Raw genomic sequence first — 27,386 nt, forward strand, 5'->3', positions numbered from 1 at the left:
AATCTGAATGAATGAGGTTATTAAAAAAAAAAAAAAAAAAAAACAACCACCACCACAACTGTCATCAAGTCAGGCTGTTGTTCTTTCACAAAGGGACATATAAAGAATTTTTAAGGACAATGGTAGGGGTAAAAATTGGTTAAAAAAAAAAAAGCCCAACATTTCCATGTCTTGTAGGCCAAATTGGCATCTCTTAATGCTCTGGAATCACTGACTGAGAGAAAAAAACAGGCAGAGAACAAAAAGAAAGAAAGGTGTATTGTGCTTTTATTTGCATCACCAACAGGCATAAAAGCCAAGATTCTTCTGCATTTGTTCCTGATTTAAACCTACGTTCATTTTGTTTGACATTTGGGTGATATTGTTCTGCACTTGATCCACATGAAAGATAAAACATCTTTGCTGTTCTTTATAGTGATTTCATAAGGACCAGAAGCTGGGAAAGAAAAATACTCTTTCTTCAAAGCCCACTTAAGCTGCTGCCTCATCCATGAAGTCTTTCCTGATTTTCTCAAGCTAGCAGCAAGTTTCTGGGTGTCTTCTTAGTACTTACCATGCTTTTTTTTATTCATGTCATATTTTTGTTTTATTTTTATACACTTGGTAATAATACTAGCATTATGAAGTATTTTAAACCTTGCACACTGCAGATACTTCTTCCTCCCTAGAACCTTTTACCAGCTTTCTCTTTCTTGAAAGCTCAGCTCCGTCTCATCTCTTTATTGAGACTTTCCTAATCCCTCAGATGCTAATATTCCCCCAAAACAGCTTTATATCTGCCTTTGTATATATCTTGTATTTACTTACATGCACACATGCTGTCTCTATCCCAAAATGATATCTCCTTGAATGCAGTTGTGTCCTTATCTATCCCTAGTACTTAATACTGGTACATTTCGGTCTTTAAAAAAAAAAAAAATTCAATCGCCTAAAATTTGCCCTCTCTTCCCTGTTTGAATAAGAAAAACAAAATACTTGATATAAGCATGTATAGTCAAACACAACAAATCTCTGCATTGACTACTAAAAAAGAAGTCTTATTCGGCAATGAGTCTTTCACTTTCTATATCGAGTGACATGTCTCATTATGAGTCCTCTGGAATCAGTCATTACACTGATCAGAGTTCTTAAACTTTTCAAAGCTGTCTGTACATTTATCATATGAGCTGTGTAGGTTTGGCTCATTTTACTCTGTATCACTTCATATATATGTCTTCCCAGGTTTTTCTAAACTCATCCCCTTCATCATTTCTTATAGCACAATGATATTTCACCCTATTTCAGCCATTTCCTAATTGATGAGCATCCTCTCCATTTCTAACTCTTTGCCACCACAAAAAGAGTAATATCTTTTGCATGTCTTTAAGAGTTTTTTGTTTTCACGTAGGATGAAGCTCTCCCTTAACCTACTCTCCCTGTAACAGTTCTTCTTGTCTCTCCCCCCGCAGCCCCCCACTTTTTGTCTGCTGAGTTAAAGGTATTTCTATAACCAACTCTCTGTGTGTCTTCTTCCCTCCTTTGATCCATTCAAAGAATGATGCTCAAGGTTCAGCCATTACTCTACTCTTCCTGTTTGAATAAATGTCTCTTTTTGCACTTGATCACATTATGTGAAGATATTTTTCCTCAAACCACCTTTTTCCTTTTCTCCCCTAATGGATGCTTCTTCCCCGTCTTTTCCATCCTTTTAAGTTCCAGACAACCAAACTACTCACAGGACACTAATGAGACTCCCTCTGACACAGATTCTGATAGGGTTCAAAGGCGACATATATCTTTTCCCCATATTTGAATGTAAGTGGCTTGTCCTTTTTGAAGTCTCTTATGGTTGGTTATTGACCTATATGCTTCTCTTGAATTGTTTTAGGCCTTCAAAGTTCCTACATAGTTTCTGTTCTTTGTATCAACGTGAGCATGTCTCCTCAGTATCTGAATTCTTTTTAAAGGCTTGCAGTATTTTTTCTTTTTTCTTTGGAAACTCTTTTATTTATAACATTCCTTGAAAGTTTCATTTTGCAGTTTCTTTTAAGAGGTGACTTCTTCCTGTTTTCATGAGTGGGATGTGAACATGTATTCTTGTCTCCAAAGCCAGCCTGTCAAGTATTATTCAGCAATACTTTCTAATGCTCTGCCAACATCTTGTGAGCACAGTCTGTGTCTTATTTCACATTTATAGCTCCAGTGCTCAAAACAGAATGCCTTGACCATGGTAGACAAATGCTTCCTGAATTAAACTGAATTACTTATGGCCAATAAGAGGTACAATAAAAGTTTAACTTTACTCATTTATAGTTTTTAAATAACTTGGGTTGAAGTTGTCTACTTTTACTGAATATATGAAGAAAGGCTTTACTAACTAAATAATGATGGCATTACAGGAGATAATTTAAACAGCCCTGAGAGAGTTAAACAGTTTCAGAGAACGTTAGCATGTCTGATGATCGTATAATTATTTATCCTTTACAGAAGGTTCAGAAGGAACAATCTGTAAATGCTTTATTAACTGTCAGTCTGAATCACTGTATGTACTGTGAAGTATTAAAATTGTGCTGTCTCCTTGATTAGCCTAACTTAAGATTTTTTTAACTATAAACAGTTCCTGCATTTTATACTAAAAATCATGGAAAGGAGGAAAATAGATTTCTGAACCCCGATTTCAATAGCACCGAGATTCCTACTGGACTATAGGATTGTACCCATGATCCCTTCATTCACAAATCACAATGGGATTTTAAATAGTCAATCAGGGACCAAAGTCTAGACGTTAATGCTTTCTTCCCGACACCCTTTGATCAAAAGAACATGTAGTTGTTTAATCTATATTGGATTACTTGCTATCTATGGGATGTGGGAGATAAGGAGAAAATTATGGAACACAGGGTAAATTAAATGCTGAAAACAATCTTTACGTGTATTTTGAAAAATACACAGCTATTATTTTAAAAGTTTTTAAAAGAGCATGAGATTAGAAAATTTAAGTGAATTAGAATTAGAATGAATTTAGAATGATTTGGTGAGTTTACTAAACTAGTTATAATTGGGAAAACTTTACATTCCATAGCACTTATATCAAAAGATTACAAGCATTTATTAAGTTTCTATTATGAGCGAGGTACTAACTCAGAAAAACCCTCTGATCTCAAAGAGCTTACACTCTAACCAAAGTGACACCGGCACGCATAGGTACACAGACAAAGCAAGGGAGTTTAGACGGGCAGTTTGCCTGTCTCCCAGCCAGTATGTGAGACTAGAAGTCCTGGTTTCTACCAGCACCTAGCTATGTAGGTAACTTTGGGCAAACCAGGTAAGCTTTTGAACCCGACTTCTCAGCTCTAAGTCCGGAGTTAGTCTTTGACGGCTCCGAGATCCTCGGATGCTCCATGTTTACCACAGCTCATGGGACTGCTAGTCCCTATATTTGTCACTTTTGGGGGAGGATCTTCCACCACCACTCTGCCAGGATGGCTCACTGTGGTGTGGAAGTGACCCAGGACGCATAAAGGCCTTGCTAAGGAGGCACCACCTCTGGCCAGACTTGACAAACTGGAAGTTTCAAAGATGGATCCAGCACAGTGGAAGCCGACCAGCCGGGCTAAATGAATTCTCCTCCCCAGAGCAGCCACCTTGGGATGATTCTAGTTGCAGACAGGAGGGATTAATCCTCTGTCTGTGTAAGGAGCACTCGCATTGCTGGAACTGCACAACTGTTGAAGTCTTAAGAGTTTAAGGAGGGTAGTTTATGCTCGTGTTTCTGTTCACCATTTTGTGATGTCTTTGAGAAAAGAGTTTCAGGAGATCTTCCAGTGAGATCAAGTTGGAGCACTGACTCAGAATCTGCATTGTTTCTGCTTTCTATGGGGACTGAGATGAAGTGAATGGTTGTCTTTCATTGCAAATTATTTCTTTTTTTTCCCTTTCCCACAGAAAAGCCTGTGCTTCAGAGCTGGCACTCTTTAGAAGGCTCAAAATCAATGGAAAAACCTGAGACTGCCCAACCACAGTGGGTCACATTAGCACTACAAAAGCAAAAGGGATTCAGGGAGCAGCAGGCTACCAGAGAGGAGAGAAAGCAAGCCAGGGAAGCCAAGCAAGCAGAAAGGGTATCTCAGAACAACGTAAGTAGACCATCTGAGCAGGGTGCACAAAGCAGAATTTAATACATTTCTTGGGGATCCTTTTGTTTTTCACAAAGCACCTAAAACCCTTCAATCTCAAATCTCTTAAAAGCTATCCCCAAATTCATGATGTTGCTGGCCTCAGCGTCCACTCAAAAGCAATAGCTGCAAGACTTCACTGACATTTCTTTATTATAGACCAGCTAGACAGTGGATAGAAGGGAAAAAGAAAGCTGAGTGAAAGAAAAAAACACATTAGACCACAAAATTCATTTTTTAAAGTTAAACTAGGAAAAATATTTACACTATGAAATCACTGATTTCAACAGGCAACCTAACTTAATTTGGTTAGATTCCATGGACTTATTAGCATATTTTCTTAATTTTTATACAGTGAACATTAGAGTACAAAAAAGAAATATCCTAATTTAGGGTAGCGGAGCAAGAAAAGTAGTTGGCTTTGAGGATCTCATTCTATAGCCAGCTATACCTGGTTTTTCATAGAAGAAAGTATCTTCCTACTTTAGTCACCTTGCACTGAGAGGTTTAAAAGATAAAGAAATTGATGTAATCACCCAAAACCTCGGATCCCCTTTTCACCAACTCACTGACTCTGAGGAGGATATACTAGGAGCTATCTGTCATCTATAATTGGGGGGTAGCTACAGGAAGGATTGTGCTGGTATTTCACATCTGGCTCTTTTTCTACCCACAAATGTATAAACTTTTAAATTTAATATTTTATGACCATTTCCCCCATCACTTTTTCAAGTCTATATAACTGACAAAACATCTAAGATGTAAATGCTCACATTGAAATTTTTAAAATAAGATCTCCAGCCCTTCCAAACAGCTTCCAGAACATGCTCAGGGTACTGTCCCCTGGGAATGAATAGAACCTTCATTTTGATGGGGTTTTCTCCCCTTTCCCTTCCAGACTAGAGTCAGCCAGCAGCCTGAAAGCAGCAATATTAGCAGAATAGGTTCCTTCCATAAATCTACTGTCCAGGAAGAGGAGAAGAAAATTGAGACAGCTGTGTCCAGGCTGGAGCGCAGAGAGCAGCTGAAGAAGTCCAACACTCTGCCCACATCTGTGACAGGTCAGAATATTCACTTGCTTCATTGGGTTTAATAATTAGAACTGAGAGTGTAACCAGTAATCGAAAGAATTTTCTCTACAGTGATGCAACAAATAGCTATCTACTCTTTGCTTGATAGACCTCCAAAACACCTTGAGGTACTTTTCTAGTTATATCATAAAGCTTACCAAGCTTAAATTTTCCTTTCAGACACATACGGGGCCATCCTTTTAAATGAAGCTGCACAATCCTGAATTGTGCATAATTCATTATGCCTAATATTATTATGAATGCATTATTCAGTTAGCACATAAGAACTGTAACCGGTTCCTACATTTAAAGTAGATCTAATCTTTTGGAGTTTTGACAAGTGAATGGCATTCTGTCCCATAAAACATTTCCATTGATCTTGCTATTAGGGAGAGGCTATTTTAAATAGAAAATATTAGTTATATGAATCCTGACCTTTTCAAATTCAGAACATATGGTAAATAAAACAAACACTTCCATATGCATTACAGAACTGCAGTCCTCCATCCTTTTAAATATACAACAAATTCAGCATGCAGCTACTAAAGATATCCAGGCTGTGCATGACTTCATCTTTTTTTTTTTTGGCGGGGAGAAGTGGGGATAAGAGACTAAACCATAGCCCTACCCCTACCTCTGTCTGCCACCATGGAAACAAATTTAAAATTTTGTAACAAATGGGAGAAAAAAAAAATTGGTCATGTTCAAAAATATATGTCTGAACATGCAACTCCAGGTGTTGTTCTGACTTAGGCAAGGTGACTTCCTTATTCTTAGAAGCTCTCTTTTAATGCAAGTGAAGATCAAATTAGTTTCTTTGACTCTTATACGGCTTGCAATCCACTCAAATTCCACATATTTCCATCTAGCCATACCTTCATCTTCTAAGCCAGTTTTTTAAATCCAAGGCAAAGCCTTGGCTTTCATTCATTCCTACTAAATTCCTCCATTCAAAAAGACCTCGGGAATCCAAAGAGGAAAATAATTTGCAGATTTAATGCTTGATTTTACCTAGTTTGGCACCCTGAACATTGGTTATTATTTGATATGCTGCTGTCCTGAAAGATGACCATTTATAAGTCAGTCTTACCAGATTTATCTTTCTGAGAAAGTATTGGTGGCTGCATCTTCAACCTATTTTCCAAAGCAATTCTCCAAGCAAATGTAGTTGGCAGAGGGTTTCCCTTTGGCAAAAGGGAATACATTTTCTAATGCATGAGGAGATAGAACGGAGGAGGTGCAGGATACCATATTAGAAGCACCTGAGAGAAATTCTCTAACTCTACCAGTTCCAAAAGCAGATTTTTTTTTCTGCCTACTTCTGGGAAATAATAGTTAAGTCAGCAGAACTATTGCTTTCTACTGGAATAATCATTCAACTTGGATTGGCAACAGTAACTTTGTTTTTAATGAATTCCCTGGTTGTGTGACCAGAATGACAAAACTGACCCATTTCTTGTTAGCAGTACACAAAGCTTCTTCCTGTAGAATGTTGGTTCTTGGAAATTAGAACGTTAGAGAGAACCATGCTACGAACTCATGCTGAGTTTTCTCTTGTTTTCTAATTCCTCAATTCTTCCCATGTTAATAAATGTTCAACATTTTCTCCTTCTGGCTAACTCTTAATTATCATTCCCACATCCATACTCCTAACAGACTTCAAAAGCTATTGACAACCATGGCATGAGATGATGAGTCAGTGAATATAGGACAGTTATCTGCATTGTGCTGATTTTTTTCTCTTCTTTTTCCTTCCAAAACCACTCTCCGAATGCAGTGGACATCTCTGATTCTGCTATGCCTGCATCTCTGGTAAAAGAAGTTCCAAAGAGATTCTCCACCCCAGATGCCGCTCCAATGTCAACCGAACCGGCCTGGCTGGCCTTGGCCAAGAGGAAAGCAAAGGCCTGGAGTGACTGTCCGCAGATTATTAAGTAGTCACTTGTGCTTATCCGTACTGCTTACTGGCAGCTCCTCCTTTGTCCTTTTTATTTATTTATTTTTTTACGTGGGGTGAAGAACTTGAGCAGGAAAAGAAGCATGTCCTACAGGATCCAAAAAACTATTAGAAACTGAACTGTTGTTTCTTTATGTAATTCACTATAAACAAAGCATTTGCACAACGGTAGGGCTTAAAGCCTTGAGAGACTCCCAATTCTGAAGACAAAACTAGATCAGTGGGCTACAGGTAGAGTTCCAGGCCAGTGACCTCTCCCTGTCTCTTCCCCTTCCCAGTAGTAACAAATACTTAAGCCACTTTTTGACACTTATTTCCACTTCTTACGACACTCCTTTAAAACTAAGGCGAAACTGCTGGAACTGGAGGGTACCTGCTTTTCTATAGGTGATGAGAAGGGCATCTGTACACAGAAAGCTTTTCCAAAGGTTCCAAGTGTGGAGGGAGCATCATCTGGCAGCAGCTAGGAATGGTGGGGCTCCAGAGCCGCCTCTTTTATTTCACATCTCACAGACTTGAGTTTGGAGAAAACTTCCTATTCTTATGCCTGAATCTACAATTCCAAATTCCAAAGGTTTAAGCTCCCTGTGAAGATAGGAGAGGGGACAACAGAAGCAGAATACCTTCAAAAATTAGCCCCCAAAGCAACCTTTGCAATTTGGGGCATAGCAAAGAAGGGCCATTGTAATTATACTCATCCAGAAATCATCTTGAACTCGACAACATTAGGAAAATCACTTTACTAGGTCTTCAGCAGGCTTCCTTATTTGGGAAATAAGGTAGGTAAGCATAGGACTAGATTTCTAGAGAACTTATTTAAGACCTTATGCCCCTGACTGTTAGGGTTCTCTTCAAGAAATGCAAACTTAAGGTTTCCTAAGTTGACTATTCAAATTTGGAGTATCAATATGATATAAATTTCAAAAATTTTTATCTTGTTACCTTAAAAAAAAAATCTTACAAACATAAACTTTGGATTTTTTGCTCCTAAATGTGTACAGAAAAAAAGGAAACTTGATGGTCTCAAAGTCAGCACTGTAATGGGCTGGGTTTTTTTTTTTTTAATTGCTTTCGCATCTACTGCCTACCAAAAAAGTCAAAATTTTGTCATAATTTTTAATATATGGTACTTCCCTATTCCCTTTACATGTAGATTTTTATTCCAAAAGATATATTCTGGTCCTTCAGAAACATTCACAGGATTCCTGTTATTAGCATTCATCAGGATTTTTTTTTAATGTTTACTCTGTAGGCAGTGCTTGATCATTATACCCTTCAGTCTCAAATACAGATGAAAGCATTCCATCTAACTAGCATTCTTCTTTCCTCAGTTGTGGCAATTGGCACGTATCTGGTAAATTGAAGTAACTGTGTCCTTACAAGTTGAGTTTATTTTCATGCAAACTGGACCATTGTCATTCTAAATTTACAGTTTCATGACATGAGAAGCAGTTGATATTTTTCTGCATGTTCTTAACTCAGATGTCCATGTTTAAAAATTATAGATGAATGTATTTGTTGATTTCTATAGTTTACCCACTAATGTAATTTTTCTTAATGGAAATCTCCATCAGGGCCCTGAAATTCTAGGATATTAATTCCTACACTGAAGTGGATTCTTTTACCTCCAGTCTATAGGCTTTTGGATCACATAAAAGTAGTCAGAGTTTTGTAAGGGAAAGAGGCACAAGTCATTACAAAGAATATCAGGAAGTTCTTATTGTTTAAAAAGCTTAGAAAAGGAATAGCTAGATGGCACAGTGGATAGAGCACCAGCCCTAAAATAGGGAGGACCTGAGTTCAAATCCGACCTCAGACTTTGAACACTTCCTAGCTGTGTGATCCTGAGTAAGTCACTTAACTCCAATTGCCTCAAGGAGGGGAAAAAAGCATAGAACAAAATTCAGATGTCAAAAATTACCAAAATATAAAGGACTGCTTAACTACATGGACCCTATTTTTAAAAGAAAATCAAGTGAACAGAGCCTAAGAAAATAATGTCATTTACAGTACTTGGCTTTGAACAATTTTAAAATGTACATGTTTAACATCTCGTGTAAAAAAATTTGCACTAAATACCAATGAAGTGTTACTTTGCTTTACTTTTGTTGTAATCATTTTTGCTCAACGATTGGGAATTATGTTTTTGTTTTTCTAAAGTTATTGACGATCTATTAGAGTCAGTAAAAATGTTTTTAAAAATCGATGACCACTATGTTGGAATATATTGGGAGGGTTGTAGTGTTTTTTTTTGTTTTGTTTTGTTTTTTACACCTTTAACCATTTACAAACTCTTCTTTTGATAAGATTATCTACCATTAACCTTTGTTCACAGAATTATGTATAAAATTAGAAAACGTGTATGAGTTTTTGTTTACTTTTTTAATTTTTCAAGTACAATTGTTTCTTATACACATTAATTCCTACTAAATTATAATCCAGTCAGTTATCAGCAAATGTACAGTATGAATTGTGTCTCTTATTTAGTTTTACTTATTTCAAAGCAGAATCTTTAGAAAGCTACAGGTGCCCAGCAATGTTTTTACCAACAAAATCAAGTCAAGAGATGATAAAAAGATACATTACTGTAATTTTAATATTAACTATAGATTTCAGTTGTATATGGTTTTAATGTAAATCATCCGTTATGGTTGGGGGGAAAGGGAAGGAGAAGATCTTTCAATAAAAAAAAATCTGTAAGTGCTCCAGTAGCAAGACAATCTCATTTCAAACTATAGTTTTTATCTAGTGTTTTCACTGAAAATGGAATTTCATTAAATCTACTTATAACACTTGTTGAACTAGAAAATTTTGGAATATTTTCATTTTAGATATTATTTCATTATAGTTCTCACTGGTTGTAGAAAAAAAAAAGTTTAAGCATTTAGCAGTAAAAAGAAATTTGATTTGTATTCCCAACAGGAATTCGTCCAACATGGACAAGAGACGAATTCAAGAACTTGGTAAAGTAGCTACCAAAAAAACAAATCCAACCTAATGTTTGTGGCTTTACAGAGTATTTGGTGTACAGACTAGATTATTCACAATATTGGATTCTTTAATTAAGGGATGAAAGAAAATCCAGCAGGAGGCCCTATAACTAATACTCAAGTCACTACTATGGTTAATTCATAGGTATTTTGTTAGGAAATTACTTTGAATCATATGCTGGGTTTTCAGGAAAAATAACTGAGAAATTATTAATTAAAATTTTTTCACTGTTAACATAAAAGATATGTAAGATAACCCTTACGTCAAATTAAGAGTTAAGAATTAAAGTCTATAGGAAAATAACTTATCACTGTGCTCAGGGAAGGGAAAATGATAAGAGAGGAGGTTAAACAAAATCATCTGATCATTTTACTTCCTAATATAGGAACCTTGTTCACTTGTAAAAACATTAAAAATACAAGTGTGCTGTAAACCTCACTGAGAAAAGATAGGCAGCATGACAGCAAACAAACAACTTGTTCTCATTAAGTATCCTATGTCATGTTATCCAATTCAATGAGCATTTTAATAAACAATTATGTACAATAGAAGTAAAAAGACAAAACATTTTTAATGTACAGAAAAATAAGACTAGATTTGGAATCAAAGATTCTATTTTCCTTTCCATTCCCTACCTTAATCTTTGTGACTTTGGACAAGTCACTCAATTCTTTATTTCTAGACCCAAGATTTTTTTTTTAACTGAAATACCTAATGGCAGACATACCCAGTGGTAAATAGAACTATTAGTATGATATGTGTAAGCAGCTCATAATCATGACCTGTAAAACAAAGGACATTCAAAAATTCCCTGATTAATCATTTAATAATCAAAATATCTTTGATATGGACAGCGTCTAGGCCCATCTTTCTGTACCTGTAAAACAAATAATTTCTATCCATCGGGTACTGACAAAAACACTGAAGAAGGGATCCAGGATGGTTATTTTTCAGCAACAGTCAACAAATCCAGACAGTAAACATAATCATCTCGACACCCAACAACGAGCATTGATTGCCAGACCACAGGAGATGAAAAAACTTCTCCAGGAAGCTTATAAACAGTCTGTAGCTGTCCTCTTTTAGCATCCAAGATCCACAGGTTGCCATCAGTAGATGCTGCTGCAAGCAACATGTCACTACTGAGATTGTGGTTATAGAAAGTAAATGGCGTTGCATAGATACTTGCGGTAGCCTGAAATTTCCATTGGAAATGTCCTTCTGTATTATAACAGTAGATACAGCGATCATGGGAGCCACAAAAGATTTCTTGCCTCACTGAATCAGAGATGCATGGGGATGAGAAAACTGGTCCATTAGTAGAGACCTGCCAGACCTGCAGAGAGTGATAAAGATCCCAGCACTCTATTTAGAGCTCCACAACGAATATGAAAATGAAAGGTTCAAAAATTCTATGTGAGCATAACAGATAAATGTCCCACACCAACTTCAGTGAAAGAGAAAAAGCATCCTCCAAACTTACTTACACAAACTTAAGAGCCATCATTGTGTTTTTGAGGCCTTCACATTATCATTTCATGAAACATAAATACCTGTTTCTGGCTTTCCCCAATTAACTGGCCTCCCACATGAAACCTTTGTTCCAGTGGCAAAGCCCCAGCACAAGTCAGACTGCAGTCTGAGGGGGGTCCATCTAGAACTACATTTCAGTTAGGACCTTAGTCTAATATGTTTGTTTATAACATGGTCCTGCAGTAGGATTTATAAGAGCTTCTAGATTTGGAGAAGAGAATGACAAGTGAGAAATGGATGACTCTGGGTGTAGTTCTAACCATGGGGAACCAACCCTCTGTGTGCAGGCACACACATGGCCCATGCTCCCAAGCACATGGCTTGCTAATCTCCCAGAAAGGTGTATCTGTAATCAGAGACCAGGCTACTTTGCAGGAATGAGAGGTTGGGGAAATGAAGCAAACATGCAAGTCTAAAACAATGTTTCAGTAACTGTGCAGTCTAGTGAAAAAACAAGAGGTTCAGTTCACCAGGTACACAGTGCCCTGGATCTTGCTAGGTCATTTAGCCTCTTAGGGTCTTACCTATAAAATGGAGATGACTAAAACCCTCACTGCTCACCCCTGCACTTCATTCTACCCTCACAATCTTACATGATCTCTATTAAAGTACTCAGTAAATAAAGACCCTATTTGCATCTAAGACTTTATCATTTTCAGTATGCTCAGAAGTCAGAGGTATCTTGATTATTTCACAAACAAAAATAAAATGATAAACAGCTCCCCACTGAAAGTATTGATTTTCAAATTTAAAGAGGAAAGGAGAATGATCAAAATAAATGCATAAGTCTCTTGGCATCTACTATATCAACAACATGAAGAAAATGGATGACAAATACAAAGAATTCATAGAGTTTGGAAGATTTTAATGAACATCGATAAAGAATAAACAGAACCAAAAGAACAATGACTACAACAGTGTAAATAGAAATCCATTAAAAGGAAACTCTGTTGAATTCTTGAAAAACCAATGATGACACTTAATCTCGTCAACTTCTCCTTCCTTTCCTCCATCCCAATTATAAACAGAGCACTAATAGGGTAGAATATTATATCTAAGTTGTCTGATACACTGTAACATGTGCTTTTGCTTCTTTATTGCAAAGCAGGGTTAATGATATAAGGAAAGCTCCCTCCTTACTATGACTGTGAAGTATACTTTTTAACATATTAAAATGGGATGGGATAGGGGTGAGATTCTATAAAGACCAAGAGCTCACTACATTTGAATAATATCATCTAGGATTTTATTTCAGCATGTATCTACCATGCCTTTAAAAAAAACATAAAGGAAAACTGCAGAAATTTTCTTACCAGTTGTCCCATGTGGTTAAAGCAGTACAAATTCCCATCCACACAACCAATAGACACATACTGCAAGTTGCATTGTGGGGAAGAGAAAAGAGGTTTTCCACAGGAATGTGTCCAAACTCTACTTCCAGTAGCCTATTAATAATAAAAATTCATAATCATTAGTATTACTGCACTGAACTCTGCTAGATCTTTCTATAAGCATAATCATAAATCATCAGCTCTTATTATTTGCCTACTGAAATTATAAATGTAGCCTCCATGTATATGAATAGAGAAAGAGCTACATGTACATTTTTAAATAGCTTAGTAAATGAGAATCCCAAGACCTCAAAACAAATGTGAAACCCTAACTTGGATGATCCAGGAAAAAGGATGTGTCCAATCAATGCCAGTTGCAAAAAGTAAAATAAAAATAGATTTTTAATTAAAAGAAATACACTCTATTTCAGATTTTCTCAGTTTAGCTGATTTTATATTAGTAATATCTGGAATCTAATAAGAACTTTTAGACATTTAGGCTCCAAAATGAAAAAAGAGAAATTTTTAAAATACAAGTCATAAAATTACTCCAGATCATTTTATACCTACAGGATTTAAGGCCAATAGAAGTCCTTTCAGTGTAGCAATATATAAGTGATGGGGTGCGAGGCTTATACATGGTGAAGAAAAGACAGTTCCTTCACAATGTGACTTCCAAACACAGATCTCCTTCTGCAAATACAAAAATATGCTCACTATTTTTGCTGAGGTGAATTTGAAGAGATCCAAATACATCCCTTCAAGATTATTTTTCTAAAAGTTTCATATAACTAAGTCTAGAGGGGTAAATTTATTTGCAGAACACTTGATAAAAAAAGAATAAAATTTCCGTACAACTTTTTAAAGATTATTAGTCCCTGATTTTTTTATTAGATCACTTCCTTCTTTCCGTCTCTCAACCTATTAAACTCTGGATATAGCGAGTAAACAAGCAACACCCACCCACATATTAGTTCCACTTCCAATAGACACAATTGCCCTAATGGTTTTCATACCCTCTACCTTCCCAGGGAATGATTCTGTTGGTTATGTATGAGACTGCTAAAGTAAAGTCTTACATAAATATCCAAAGCATATGCATGATGGTCATGAGATCCCACATATATGAGACCTGTGGATGGATCCATTGTTGCAGAGCTTTTAACAGTATCCTTGGTGGCAAATATCCAATGTATTTTTCCATCATTGTTTCTGAGCACATAAATTAAGCCATTATAGCAGCCTGTAAGATAACAGGAGGACAATATGGAAGATTCAGATACAAAAACTATGAAAATCAAAAGCCACTAACAAAATCACGTGACCAAGCCGGATGTTATACAATCCTTTCTTGCAACACAGAGCAGAAAGAACCCATTAGTCCCATTTTTATGTATCTATTTGACAACTGCCTGACTTCAGAAAGCTCTGAGTGAAACCTTGCAAGAAGACTAGCATTGTAATTTTGTCCATTAGTAAATAATTTACAGCCCCCAATCTCACAGATTAAACATCTGTAATAGGCAGGGCACTGGGATGGGTGAAAAATAAACAGTAAGAAGATGTAAACAAAGTGCAATGTGAGGTTGGAGAAAAAAAAAGGTTATCATCCATTCAAGGGACTGGAGAAGGAAGGTTCTCTGCAGGAAGTGGGAATTCAAAAGGCAGCGATGAGAGTGGGAAGGCTTCTAAGCATGGGAGATAGTGTGAGGGAGAGCAATGTAGAAGTGTGGAGTGTGGAGAACAGTACAGTTTGCCCGGGTAGAAGCTGTATGAAGTAAAAACCGACAGATCAAAGGGCCTATTTGTGAATGGCCTTTACAATGAACAATGACTGAATGACCCCACTAATTGTGTATCAGAAGGAAAGGCAAGTTTTCTTTAGGGAGAAAAGGTGACATGCTCAATTTTGGACCTACAGAACCAAAAGTTGGTTAAGCAGTCAGGTATGGAAGTGGGACTAGCGCTTAAAAGATATGTATGTGTGTATGTGTATATTACCATCCCTGACCCTCCTCCTGGTGATTCACCAAAAGGCCAATAAAACTCAAAATGTATAAAATTATAGAAAAATGTGTACCAAGAACTCAAACAATTGCCAATCTCCTACCAAGCCCCCAAATAAATAATACACAATAATAAAATACCAACTACAAAAAGGCCTTTTAGAGTTGATAATCCAAGACAACAGTGGTCAGAATAATCATAAAAAGAAAACCATACGAGAATATACTAAGACTCTCATTTTTGTATTAAAAATTACAGAAAAGCTATAAGTCTTGAAACTCCAACTATTTCTAAACTAGAAATGAAGTTAGGCTTCAGTTCTGGGGTTCAGTACTACTGACTATTGATGCCAACAAGTAAGCTTACTTACTATGAAAGGTTAAGGCCCTGATTACTGTTCCTGATTCTCCTGGAGTAGGATAATCAAAGGTCAAGGCTATTTCATGACATCACAGGTCCATCAATCCCTAAAACAGTTTAACAATTGCCACAGCTAGCCTGTTTTTTTCATAGCTACTGTTTTGGAATTTTTATCTGAGAGAAAATATCTAAGAAAGCATATTGATTCTAAAGGGCTAGATTCCAGGACCCAGTTAAATGAGAAATTTCTCTAAATATACATGAAAATTTACTTCCCAAACCCTAGAGATAATATTTAATCTCAATAACAAAGTTTTCTTTAGTTTTAAAAATGGAGATCTCTCATAAAGAAGCATCCAAATTGTAACTTAAATTCAAATAGCAAAGCAAGAGCTATCTTCTTCCCAGCTCTGGAAAAAAAAAAAGAAAGAAAATTAATAATAAATTTTACAAAAAACAGATTTTATTATTGTTCTGAAATTTCTTTTTATACTAAAGGGACTGTACAGCATAATAGATATAGATGGAGCCCTGTATTCAAGCCCTACCCCTGACTTATGTTGGATTTGAGACTATAAATTGCAGAAAGGCATCTATTTGCATTGATAGAAGAAATTTAAAAAACTTCTCAGTGGGACCACCCTAAACCACAAAGAAAATAATCTGCAAAAGGTTTCACACAGTTCCTGGCACATAACAACTGCCCTATAAATGCTTATTCCTTTCTTCCTTACACCAATGAAGTTACCAAAAAAAAAAAACAAACAACAACAAAAAAACAAACCCAAAATACTTTTTATTAGCATTTCCAAAATTATTTCATGATACATCCTCTGCTAATAATTATTTCTCATCTGAAAAAAACACAATGTTTTACATAGTTATTAAAATTCTCCTTGTCTCATAGCTTTTAGACTACGTGGATTTGTAAGGTTAATAATCCACATACTGTTAAAATTCATCCAGAATCCTAGCAACACATACAGAATTCAAAAGCTGACTCTCCTTCAAAGTCTCAAGTGTAGCAGGTACAAAACCTTCCAGATGGATAAGCTACCACAGATACTGTCTAGCCAACAAGAATGCACCAACCATTTCATAACACTTTTTCACTTGGACAAGGACTGACAGGTGGAATTAAATTGTGAGGTAATCCTTAATTGTTAACATCAGAAGTGCTTTTAACAGCACCAGAGGATCCTCTAAAAGCTCTGATAGAAAATGGAATTGTAGAGTAAATCCTAGGACCAACGTAAACTTGGCTCTCCTATCCTTATTTTCTTTCTAAAAACCCAAAGTTCAAAAACATACCCACTATAATGAAATTTCCACAAGGAGAGAGACAAGCTGAGGATTCGATTCGATCTCCCAAAATCTGTTCCCATTTTACTTTCCCAGAATAGAGATCAATTGCTTGTATCCTGTGAGAATGGGATCCAATGTAGACAGTTGCAGATGATTGACTGAGAAGTAATACTGCAATGAGAGGTGAAGCATCCACACATTTGCCAGTGTTGGACTTCCATCTGACACAGAACTTTATTTTCTCAGAGGCTCTCACAGAAGTCTCATCTTCTGAAATTGCTGACATAGAGCTGATCTCTTCTGTACCATTCATCTTCCTGGAAACGGTTAAAGGGCTTTTGCTTGTCACATTTTGAACAAAAATGGTCTCCTCAGATGAAATTAAATCAGAAGATATTGAAGGATTTTTTCCTAACTGAGTTCCTGTCTGTCCCATACTTAGGGAATTCTTTAAAGACTCAGAGACATTAACAAATAAAATCTGATTTCCTCTGCTCAATGCAATAAAAGCATTCTGCTCTTTGCCAGAATTCACAGGCCTTCCAGACTTCTGATCTATGTATTTGGCACTTATTTCTCCTCTATTCATTTCACTGAATTTTCTTTTTGTACAGTAATTCCTATTCAGTAGTGTATCTTCATCTGGAAACACTGCTTGGAGAATGTGATTGTATATATCTAAGATGGAGCAACTGAGGATAACTTCTAGAAGACCAGGTATTGATCTACCTACCAGAGTCTCAATCTCATTACTGAGCCAAATGGACTTTAAGGAATCACCACCATTACTAAGGAAGAGTGAATCTTTAGAAACTTCCAAAGGATCTTCCAGAAGTCTCAGAGAGGACTAAAAGAGAAAAGACAGAAGAAAGATCAACTAAGCAACAACAAAAATCTATGACACCAAAGTCCAGCAATCATTAAGTGTATCTTAAGTAATGTCATATGCAGATGTACCCAAGTTCTCATTTTCTATCCCTCTCTCTGTCCTTATGTTTCCCCCACCCCCATCTCACTCTCTTCCCCCCTTTTAATTTAAAGAAATCCTACTAGTCACTAATAAAGAATGTCCTCATTCTATGCTGACTCTACTACTGATAAACCCTGAATCTTCAAAATTCTTTACTAGCTTACCTCTTCTCAAAGCAATAAAATACATCAATGTTTGGTTTATTAATTACATGATCCACAAGATATGTTATGACTTATCTTTCTATAAAATATCTCCATCTACTTCACATCAATTCAAAGTCAAAAGGATTTCTCAAAAGTTATTGGGTTTATCTTCTCTTTCATATATAACTACACACAAATATCTGAGTTCATGCCTATCCAGGAAAGATAAGTGCAAAAGTTCTCTTCACACTCTCTACACAGACTTTTTACTTTTCTGTTGATTTCTTTTCTTTAAATCTAATTCCTTGTTACAAAGGAGGGTGTGACACACACACACGGAGTCTTTAGCAAGGGACAGCAATATTAGAAGCTTTAATGAAACATTTAAAAATTGCATCCTAATATTTAACAAACATTAATTTGTATTCCCATTAATCTCCCTAAATTTCTTACACTACAATATAAGTCAAATTTTCCTTACTCAATTTGAAAATAAAAGCAGTTTCAGAGATAACATCAACATAGTAAATAGCAAGATAGCCTCAAAACCAAAAAGCCCCAGCTGCCAGTGCTGCCTCTGAAACATATTGGCTATGGGCCTGGAGCAAGCCATTAACCAATTGGTGCTCGAGGTAATTCTCTCAGGCTTTAAGTTTGAGAGGTGCTGGCCTGAATTGATTACAGCAAGTTTCTTCACCACAAAAGTTCTCCAGATCAAAAAAATCATCTCTCTAATTTTCATCTCTATCCCAGAAAAACAGATAGTCAATGTGGCTGTAAAGGTCCTTTGTACAACTGATGATGTCTAACTATATTCTTGTCACTTAAGACACCTCTGAATTCTATCTGAATTCTCTAGTTTCTCTTGTAGAATGCATTCATATAAAATGGGTACAGATGAATAATATAAAAAGCATTTAAGAAATTGCAGATTGATTTGAAAAAAACAAATAAATACTGATTGGGGAAAAAAATGATACAGATAAAGATATTACACATACTTGTTATATTTATTTATTTGAATGAGCATAAGAGCTTTCAAGCTTCTCACAAAACTATGCACAGAGTTGTTTTGAGGAAACCACTTTGTAAATCTTACAATCTGGGACAATTGTGAACTGGAGAAAGGCAAGAGCTCTGGATCTGTGATCTGAGGATTCAGACGCCAATCCACAATCTGCCACTGCCTCCTAGGTGACATTGGGCAACTAACAACCTTCAGGTTTTCAGTTTCCCTACCTGTAAATTGAGGATTTTGGACCAGAAACCTCAGAGGTTCTTAAGCTCCAATTCTATAATCCTATAGCCTAAAATGTCCCCTTCTAGATCAAGGATCCTGTGATTATACATAAATGTAAGCTTTTGTTGTTATTTTTATTACTCATCATTACTCAACAAAGTCACCAACTTCTCATTAAGATGAAATCTTAAATTGCTAACTGGGAAAGAATACAGAAATCACTTGTTCATGAGCATTGGACACCTGATTCTTTTTTAAGCAGTTTCCACCAATACAGATGTCTCTGTAGAACATTCATGTGATATGGACATTTTTAAATACTAACAACATGAAATTAAGTCTGGAAAAGGAAAAACAGAGAAATGAGAATTGGGCAATGCAACAGTGCCCCATCTAATCACATTTTTCTTTTCTTCCTTCACTATCCTCTCTTAATCAAGAACAACAACAAAAGACACAGTGCCTGTCAGGAAACTAAGGCACTAACAATTGCCTACTTGAAAAAAAGATAAATGTTTTAATATTTCATTGTGCCAAAATGAATATATGAACCCATTTTAGTCATATTACCTTTGGAAAATAATTCAGCACAAAAAAATCAAGTTCAACTCATTTCACTCAAGATAATTCTTGGCTACTTATTATTACAGCCATTTGTCACCTTATTTTATGGGAAACTAAGTAATTTTTCCTTGGCCACAGAATAACTGGAATCAAAATGAACTAATGAAGCTATAAGACAAAATACTTGTGGAGCAATAAAACTCTAATATGTCAGACTTGGTAAAAAAAAGTATTTAATTCTTGACACATGTAAAATGACCTCAATGCAATAATAAGAAACTTAAAAATACTACCTTCCACAAGTACTGTAATCTTTCCCATAGTTCTTCTTTTCCTTTCAGAGTACCATTAGACTTCAAATTTATGTAGTTAAAGTAAATCTTGGTTAACTTTGACATATCGATTTTGCCTTTAAAAAAAAAAAAATTTGTCTCAGCTCAAAGACTATCTTCAATGATCACAACATAAACATATGTAATTTCTTCATTTTAGATCCTAGAAACTCTATGATAGAAACCATTTTTCATAAGTAATGATTACATTCTCCTGGCTTTTAATACCAGAGTACTGAACAACATAGTTCAGAATTAATCATAAATTCATTTCTAAGACATGGTACTGCTTCTTAAATATTAGGAGCTAAAGATTCGAAACTTGTTCTAACATTTATTTAGTTTATCTCACACTGTAACATGTTTCTTTTTAAAAAACACAACACTGCAATTTACCATGAGACGTAAATGGCAAGGCTTCAATCACCACAATGTCATCTGGAACTGCATAACCTGGAAGATGCTTTTGAAGTTCTCCTAAAATACCATCCTTCACTAAATCATCTTTGGTCACCACAAACAGAATTAATCTTTCTTGATGATACCATATAACTGCACAGGATTCTACTTGACAAATTCCTTCAGCAACCTAGAATAAGAGAGATTCTTTTGAATTACCAGGAAGATAATTTGAAATTTGAATGTTGAAAATTATATAAGTGTATGTTTTGAAAATAAAAAACTTTAATAATAAAAAAATAAAAACTGAAAAAACAAAACAAAAAAATTCACCTTTGCAAAAACTTATGTTCCAAATTTTTCTTCCTCTCCTTCCCCCTCCCCAAGACAGCAAGCAATCCAACATAGCTTAAATATATGCAATTCTTTTAAACAAATTTTCATACTTATCACAGAGCAAAAAAAAAAAAAAAAAAAATCAGATAAAAGGGGAAAACAGAAGAGAAAAAACCAAGCAAACTAACAACAACAACAAAAAGGTGAAAATACTATGCTTTCATTCACATTTAGTCTCCATAATTCCTTCTTTAGATGCAAATGGCTTTTCCCATCACAAGTCTATTGGAATGGCCTTGAATCACTTCATTGTTGAGAAGAGCCAAATCCATCACAGTTGATCATTTTGTAATCTTGTTGTTATTCTGTACAATTTTCTCTTGGTTCTGCTCACTTCATTTAGCATCAGTTCATGTAAGTCTTTCCAGACCTTTCTTAAATCATCCTGCTGATCTTTCTTATAGAACGGTAATATTCCATAACATTCATATGCCATAACTTATTCAACCATTTTTCAACTGATGGGCATTCATGCCAGTTCTAGTTCCTTGCCACTACAAAAAGGGCTGCTACAAACATTTTTGCACATGTGGGTTTTTTCCCCATTTTATGATCTCTTTAAGATACAGAGTCACTGCTCAATTAAAGAGTAGTGCATTGAGCTCTTAACAAAAATTATTTGATTATGATAATATTCACTTATGCATCTAAAAGTAAAACTTTCTGGAGATAATGCTCCTTTCTGTCAGTGGTAGATTTACAAAACATACATATTTCTCATTTTTTCTGGGTTGTTGTAAACAAGGGATATAGTAAAAATTAGGATATATAATCAATTCAATCTAAGACAAGAAGATTAAAAAAATCAACTTGTGAGTTCTTCTTGATCTATAATATGGTATTATCTGCAAATGAAAAAATAATCACCTGCATATATAACTGCATAAGAGTTTAAAAAATACTACCTGCTGTATACATTCAATGTTAATACGTTTGCCGTGACGTTTAATTTGACTGTCTCGTCGTCCCAAGAAAAACATTGCTTCACCTTTCACAGTAACAAAATCACCAGTTGCTCTCATTGTACCAAAAGGTACAGTTATTTCATCGTCAAGAAAGCATACCCGCTTCTTACCACCTACACAAAACAGAAACACAAGTATAATATATCAGTGGGAAAAATATTTTAAAATAATATCTTATATTAGCAAGATTAAATGATATAGATTTGGTTTTCATATGTGTAGAGTTTTATGTGCATGTGTATTCAAATACATGTTTATGCATATACATACATACATATGCTTACAAATATATGTATATGTGTGTGTATATATAAACACATATGGAGAATGAGAAAGAGTGTAATGGCTAACATATTAAAGGTAATTTTGAAGAATCAGATATTCACATTAAAAGAGAAGATTAATTCTTTTTTTAAGGAAATGGAAAAAGCAAAATTTCCCTAAAGTGAACTCTATCATGCCTCTTTGACCTTTAAAGCACTGGTTTTAACAGGAGTAGGGTTACAAACATTTTGGTTATAAATTTATATACCAAGAACTAAACCACTACCTTCTTAAGTGTCTTTATGTAAGCCCTCAAGAATTTTGTAAGCAATTTAACACTTTTAACTGAAATAATCCTAGAAACCTCCTTTGTATTTTATGCCTAAGAAGATAAGACATTTTAGATTTCTCCAAGTTGAAAATGTATATAAATTACAGAAAAATATCAGAATTATATTTTGCTATTCACTGTTTCTTTAAAATAATTATTCCCAATCAACAAATAAACATTAAAGAACCTAAAAAAACTTGGCCTTCGCCTTCTTGAACTGTCAAACCATTTGCGTCTCTGACTTCGACTATTGTTCCGAGCAATGGAAATCCCAAATGCACAGGGGACTCGACTCTGCAAAAACATAACCCAACCCCACCCCAAAAAAAAAGATTTAAAATGTTTTATTTGAATGGAACATCTTTCAATCTTTGTAAATGACATGGTTCCAAATAAAGAACTTGGAAATGCTAAATTTCATTTAGAAGCTAATAGAGTAAAAATGTCATTTTTTTCTCATGTAAATTCAGTGATACCCTTAAATCTATCCATAACCCCATTAGGGGAATGTGGACTTCAAAATAAATCACCGTGGTGAAGCAACAGAAAGCTGCAGTTGACTGAGTAGAGGAGTTACATGGTTGGGCCTACTCTTAAGGAAAGTCTCTTTGGCAAAAGGAGAATGAAGTGAAAGGGGGAAACTTGAGGGAAATACCAATTAGGAGACCATTACAATAATCTAGGGAAGAGATGAAGATCTCAACTAAAGTAGCAGCTGTCTGAGTAGTGAAGGGGTCAGATGCAAGAGATGTCTAGTAGAAATGGCTAGAATTGGCAACTGATAGATAATGTGGGGTAAGAGAGTGGGGAGATGAGGCAAGGTTACAAATCTAGGCTGACGTACCCTTGGTGATGCAGTAACTGGGGGAGATCTGGGGGCTGAATATATAAATCTCTAAGTCATTTGCTGAGAGGCAATGATTAAACCCATGAGAGTTGATGGAGTGAGCATAGAAAGGAGAAGAGGAGGTCTAGGACAGAGCTTTAAATTGCACTGACAGTCAGATCTGTCCAATGAAACAATGTTGCTGTGTCTAAGGGCAGGAGGAGAAGAGTGCCACACAGGCCAGAAAGAAAGGGCCTCCAAGACAGGCGAGGGTAACAAAGTTTAGTGTGACAGACTGGTGGCAGAGGAGAAGGATTAAAAAAAAAAAAAAAAAAAAAAAGACCACCAGATTGTGCAATTGAGAGAATGAGAAACCTTAGCTGACTGATGAAGTCAGAAGCCTGAATGCAAAGGATGGAGGAATGAGAGAAGAAGTGCAGGCAGTTGGGACAGCTTTTTTTGGGAACTTGTCTGAAAAATGGAGGAGGGAGAAAGAATCATCATTTGGGGAATGGGAGAATCTGGAGAAGGATTGTGGAGAGCTTTTCTGAAGAATGGGAATGGGATGTATGAAGGTAGGAAGAAGAAAGGTGAGGAGAAGTGAAAAAAAGAAAGGCAAAAGGGGGAGGGCAACTGAAGGTATGGTGCGTGTGGAAAAGCCCAGACCCAGAAAGGACAACAGCAGCTCAAGCACAGAGCATGCAGGGCCTGGGGCCAGGAGGGCCAGAATATAGACTCCTTCTCAGACACCATCCATGGGACCCTGAGCAAAGACTTCATCTCTACTCACTTAGTTTCCTCATCTATAAAATGAGGATAAAAACACAGTATCTGGCACTTTGTAAATGTTAGATTATCATTATTATTATTTAAAAATGAGGAAAAGAGCCAGCTGAACAGTCTCAATTTTCTCAGTAAAGCAAAGGCAAAGGTCTTCAGGTTGAGGAGCACAGGGGGGAAGGGGATAGTTTGGAAAGCTTAAAAAGAGAAGGTCTAAAATAGCTTTTGTAGGGAATAAGATAGGAAATAAACTAAAAAAAAAAAATCAAGGATTGCCTTGCTGTAGTTAGGACCCCATGAAAGTTAGATAATATACCCTGTAAAGTGGGAAAGCTTTCTTGCAAGGGAGAAAAAAAGGCTCAGCAATCTTCACTATGTAGACACCTCAAATGAGCATTAAAATACACAAATAAGTCAGGGCCTATTTAAAAGATTGTCTGGATTCCCAACTCCCTATCCCAGGTGGAATCCTCTCTCCCAGAAGTAAGGTTACTTCTGGAGTTCTGGGGAAAATGCTGCCTCCCCAGTCTAGGACCAAACCTCAGCCCTCACCCCAGAGTGCAGCTCAAATCCTCTTCTGGAATCCTGTAGCATGTTGCCCAGCTGGATACCTCTGTGACACCATAGAGATTGAATATCTGAGTCGTGTTGCCTTCTTGCTTCCAGCTTCTGAGGACGCTCAGTGGCGGGAAGGCTTCACCACCCAGGGCTAATACACGAAGTGAAGTTGTGGCCGACAAAATAGATGACTTGATGAGCTGAGATCCAAATCTTCTAACCAGTGTTGGTGTAGCCTGCAAACATATTTACGATAACATATTAGCTTCCACATTAATTATAATCTTTATGAACTCATTTTGTATATTTCAGTCATGCTAAAAACAAGGCAGCATTCAATACTTGAGGCTTGCAGGAAAACTGAAATTAGGTGTCTTGAATGTCAAACCAATGTTTGGGAGGAAAATTTAAGACAGAAAAATTAAGAGATTAAGTGTATTAGTTTTTTCATGTGCTTAATGTCTAATATTAAATTCTATAAAAACATTAGATCAACTTCTTTCTAAAATATTCTGCCATAGAGAGATTTTGAAAAAAAAAATTCACTGAACTAAAAATATATTCCCATACTAACTAAAAAAAAAAAAAAAAAGGAATAAATTTACACTAAACAATACATGATTTTTAAAACTTGGATGACAAGATTAATAATTATGAAAATATTTCATAAGCCACTGAAATTTATGGCATAAAATCAGCTATCTGTAGGGAATCCATCACTCATAGATATGGGCCCTTCTGAGACTATTTCTGAAGTATCCTCTTCAGTTAAAGATATTACATCTAGAAAGGATATTATAATAATAGCTAGCATTTATACTGCATTTTAAGGTTTGCAAAGCACTTTACAATATTCTCATTCCACTCTCCCATAAGCTAGGCAGCACAGAGGAAATTAGAAATGGATCCCAGAAGCCATCTAATCTAACTATAACTGAATAAGACTCCCCTCAGCAAGCTACCCAAAAGTGGTCATCTAACTCCTCCCTAAAGGAAGGGGAGCCCACTATCTCCTGAGACAGCCCATTCTATTTCTGAAAAACTCTATTAGAAAGTCTATATATATATCACTCTGCAAATTGTGCCACTGCCTCTAGTTCAAGCCATAGTCTAGTCTCCTCTTCCATGTGACAGTACTTCCAATGTGACAGCAATCAAGTCCCATCTGTTCCCTCTCTCCCAATTTTATGTTTTTCAAGGTAAACATTCTCAGCTTTATCAACCAATCTACTTATATCACGATAACAAAGGCCTCAGAAAAGAATACAACAGGACTATGACTTCCTCTATCCTGGGGGCTGTATTTTCCTTAATCCAACCATGACTGATACTAGTAAACTTGGCGTATGTTAAAACCTCCAGATCTTTTTCAGACAAAATGCTATTTAGCCATGACTCTAAAACCTTAGACTCCCCCTCTCTCCATATATTTCCAGTCTCTCAATATATTTGTGGATCCTGACTCTATGTTTCACAATATGTTAGCTATCCTTAGCACAAACAGGTAGGTCTTCAATGATGGGTAGCAGAGAGAAACTGAAGAACTGATAAAAATTAATCCCCAAGGCAGGCAGGAAGAAGGCACTGAAAGAGATCAGAAAATCATCCAATCTGAAATCCAAGTTATGTCAAACCCCTGAGGGCCACGCTCTGTTGGGGTCTTGAGCAGCCTCACTCTGTCCTGTCAGAAATCCCAATCATGTCCCTGAGGCCAAATTTTCCCTATAAAATCTACTTATGGCCCATGGCTTCACTGCTGCCTTCTCTCAGTCAGTCCACCATAGCACTCTGCCTTCTTGCATCTTTCCCCTTCCCTGGCCCTATACCACAAGGTTACTCCCCTAAAACCCCTGTGCTTCCCAACCCCACTTCTTGCAGTTAACTCTTTTAGGGTGCTCAGTCCCTTTTGGGATTCAGTCCACCAGCTAAGGACACACCCCAACCTCATGAGGGGCTCTCCCTCTGCTGGGTAATTCTGAGTTCCACTGAGAACTTGTCTTTCATATGCTTTCCCACTCTTTCATATTTACCATTCCTGGTGTCTATTGTATCCCTTCATTTTGCCTATAACCAATTCTCCTAAATAAATCTACCTTGTGCCAAAAAGAATGGCCATTGTGAATTCTTCACAAGACTGAACTTTTGGGGCCTACCATCATCTGGTGTCTACATCACTCACATCAAGAATAGTGAATGATCAGAGGACCATAAGATAATTGATTAAGCTGAAAATATTTAGTCTGGGGAAGAGAAGACTCAGGGGACATTCTATTTTCAAGTATTTCAAAAGCTGTACTGTAGAAAAGGAAAAAAAAAAAAGCTACTTTTCCTTTGTCCAAAAAGGCAGATCTGGGAATAATGTGTAGAAAAAGCAAATTTACACTTGATATAAAAAAATTCCTAACAATTACAGCTATGCAAAAGCACAATAGTCTGGTGGCTTTATGAAGTGGTGGATTCCCCTTCAAAGAGACCTTCAAGAAAAGGATAGATGGCTATTTGTAGAATATGTAATAAGATAATATAGAGAAACATACAGTATAGAGAAGTGTTTTGTTTCTTTCAGACCAGATGGTCTCTGAAGGCCTTTATAACTCTTGAAATTCTGCAAAATCCCACTAATATCTTTTAAGGCAATAAGATTCACATCTCTCATGACAAAAAACTATTTTAAATAACTATTTTGTTTTATTCTCACTAAAAAGAATTAAAAACTCAACTTACAATCATTCCTCCTTACCCCAAAAAAAGAAAATGAGATTTAAAACTTTCTAGTAACATTCTATGTAACTCCGAAATGCAATTCAACGAAGAGATACAAGATGAATAATAGTGAAGGATGAATAATAGTGAAGAACAAATATGGTAATTTTAATTTAATTTATAGTGAAATGATAAACCAGTAAC

General features: G+C 36.1%; 2 protein-coding genes across 5 annotated transcripts in view; one reads left to right on the plus strand and one right to left on the minus strand.

Moving 5' to 3' along the window:
* Positions 1-9,885, plus strand: part of CRACD (capping protein inhibiting regulator of actin dynamics) — a 253,636-nt gene extending 243,751 nt beyond the window's left edge. Inside the window, 3 exon segments of the mRNA XM_051966169.1 lie at positions 3,925-4,115; positions 5,053-5,215; positions 7,002-9,885. Coding sequence (XP_051822129.1) covers positions 3,925-4,115; positions 5,053-5,215; positions 7,002-7,162 — 515 coding nt within the window. The 3' untranslated portion in view covers positions 7,163-9,885.
* AASDH (aminoadipate-semialdehyde dehydrogenase) overlaps positions 9,545-27,386 on the minus strand; it is a 33,208-nt gene continuing 15,366 nt past the window's right edge. For 3 of the 4 annotated variants that reach the window (XM_051966172.1, XM_051966170.1, XM_051966174.1), the window contains 10 exons: positions 24,474-24,715; positions 22,503-22,609; positions 21,661-21,833; positions 20,357-20,549; positions 19,922-20,037; positions 16,715-17,555; positions 14,116-14,279; positions 13,607-13,729; positions 13,019-13,150; positions 9,545-11,508 (listed from right to left, as the gene is read on the minus strand). In XM_051966172.1, the coding sequence (XP_051822132.1) occupies positions 11,116-11,508; positions 13,019-13,150; positions 13,607-13,729; positions 14,116-14,279; positions 16,715-17,555; positions 19,922-20,037; positions 20,357-20,549; positions 21,661-21,833; positions 22,503-22,609; positions 24,474-24,715 (2,484 nt within the window). In that variant the 3' untranslated portion in view covers positions 9,545-11,115. Of the gene's footprint in view, positions 11,509-13,018; positions 13,151-13,606; positions 13,730-14,115; positions 14,280-16,714; positions 17,556-19,921; positions 20,038-20,356; positions 20,550-21,660; positions 21,834-22,502; positions 22,610-24,473; positions 24,716-27,386 lie in introns of those variants that run through there. The other variant, XM_051966173.1, reaches the window with a different exon arrangement.

The sequence above is a fragment of the Antechinus flavipes genome, chromosome 6 (assembly GCF_016432865.1).
Source record: "Antechinus flavipes isolate AdamAnt ecotype Samford, QLD, Australia chromosome 6, AdamAnt_v2, whole genome shotgun sequence".
Classification (NCBI taxonomy): domain Eukaryota; kingdom Metazoa; phylum Chordata; class Mammalia; order Dasyuromorphia; family Dasyuridae; genus Antechinus; species Antechinus flavipes.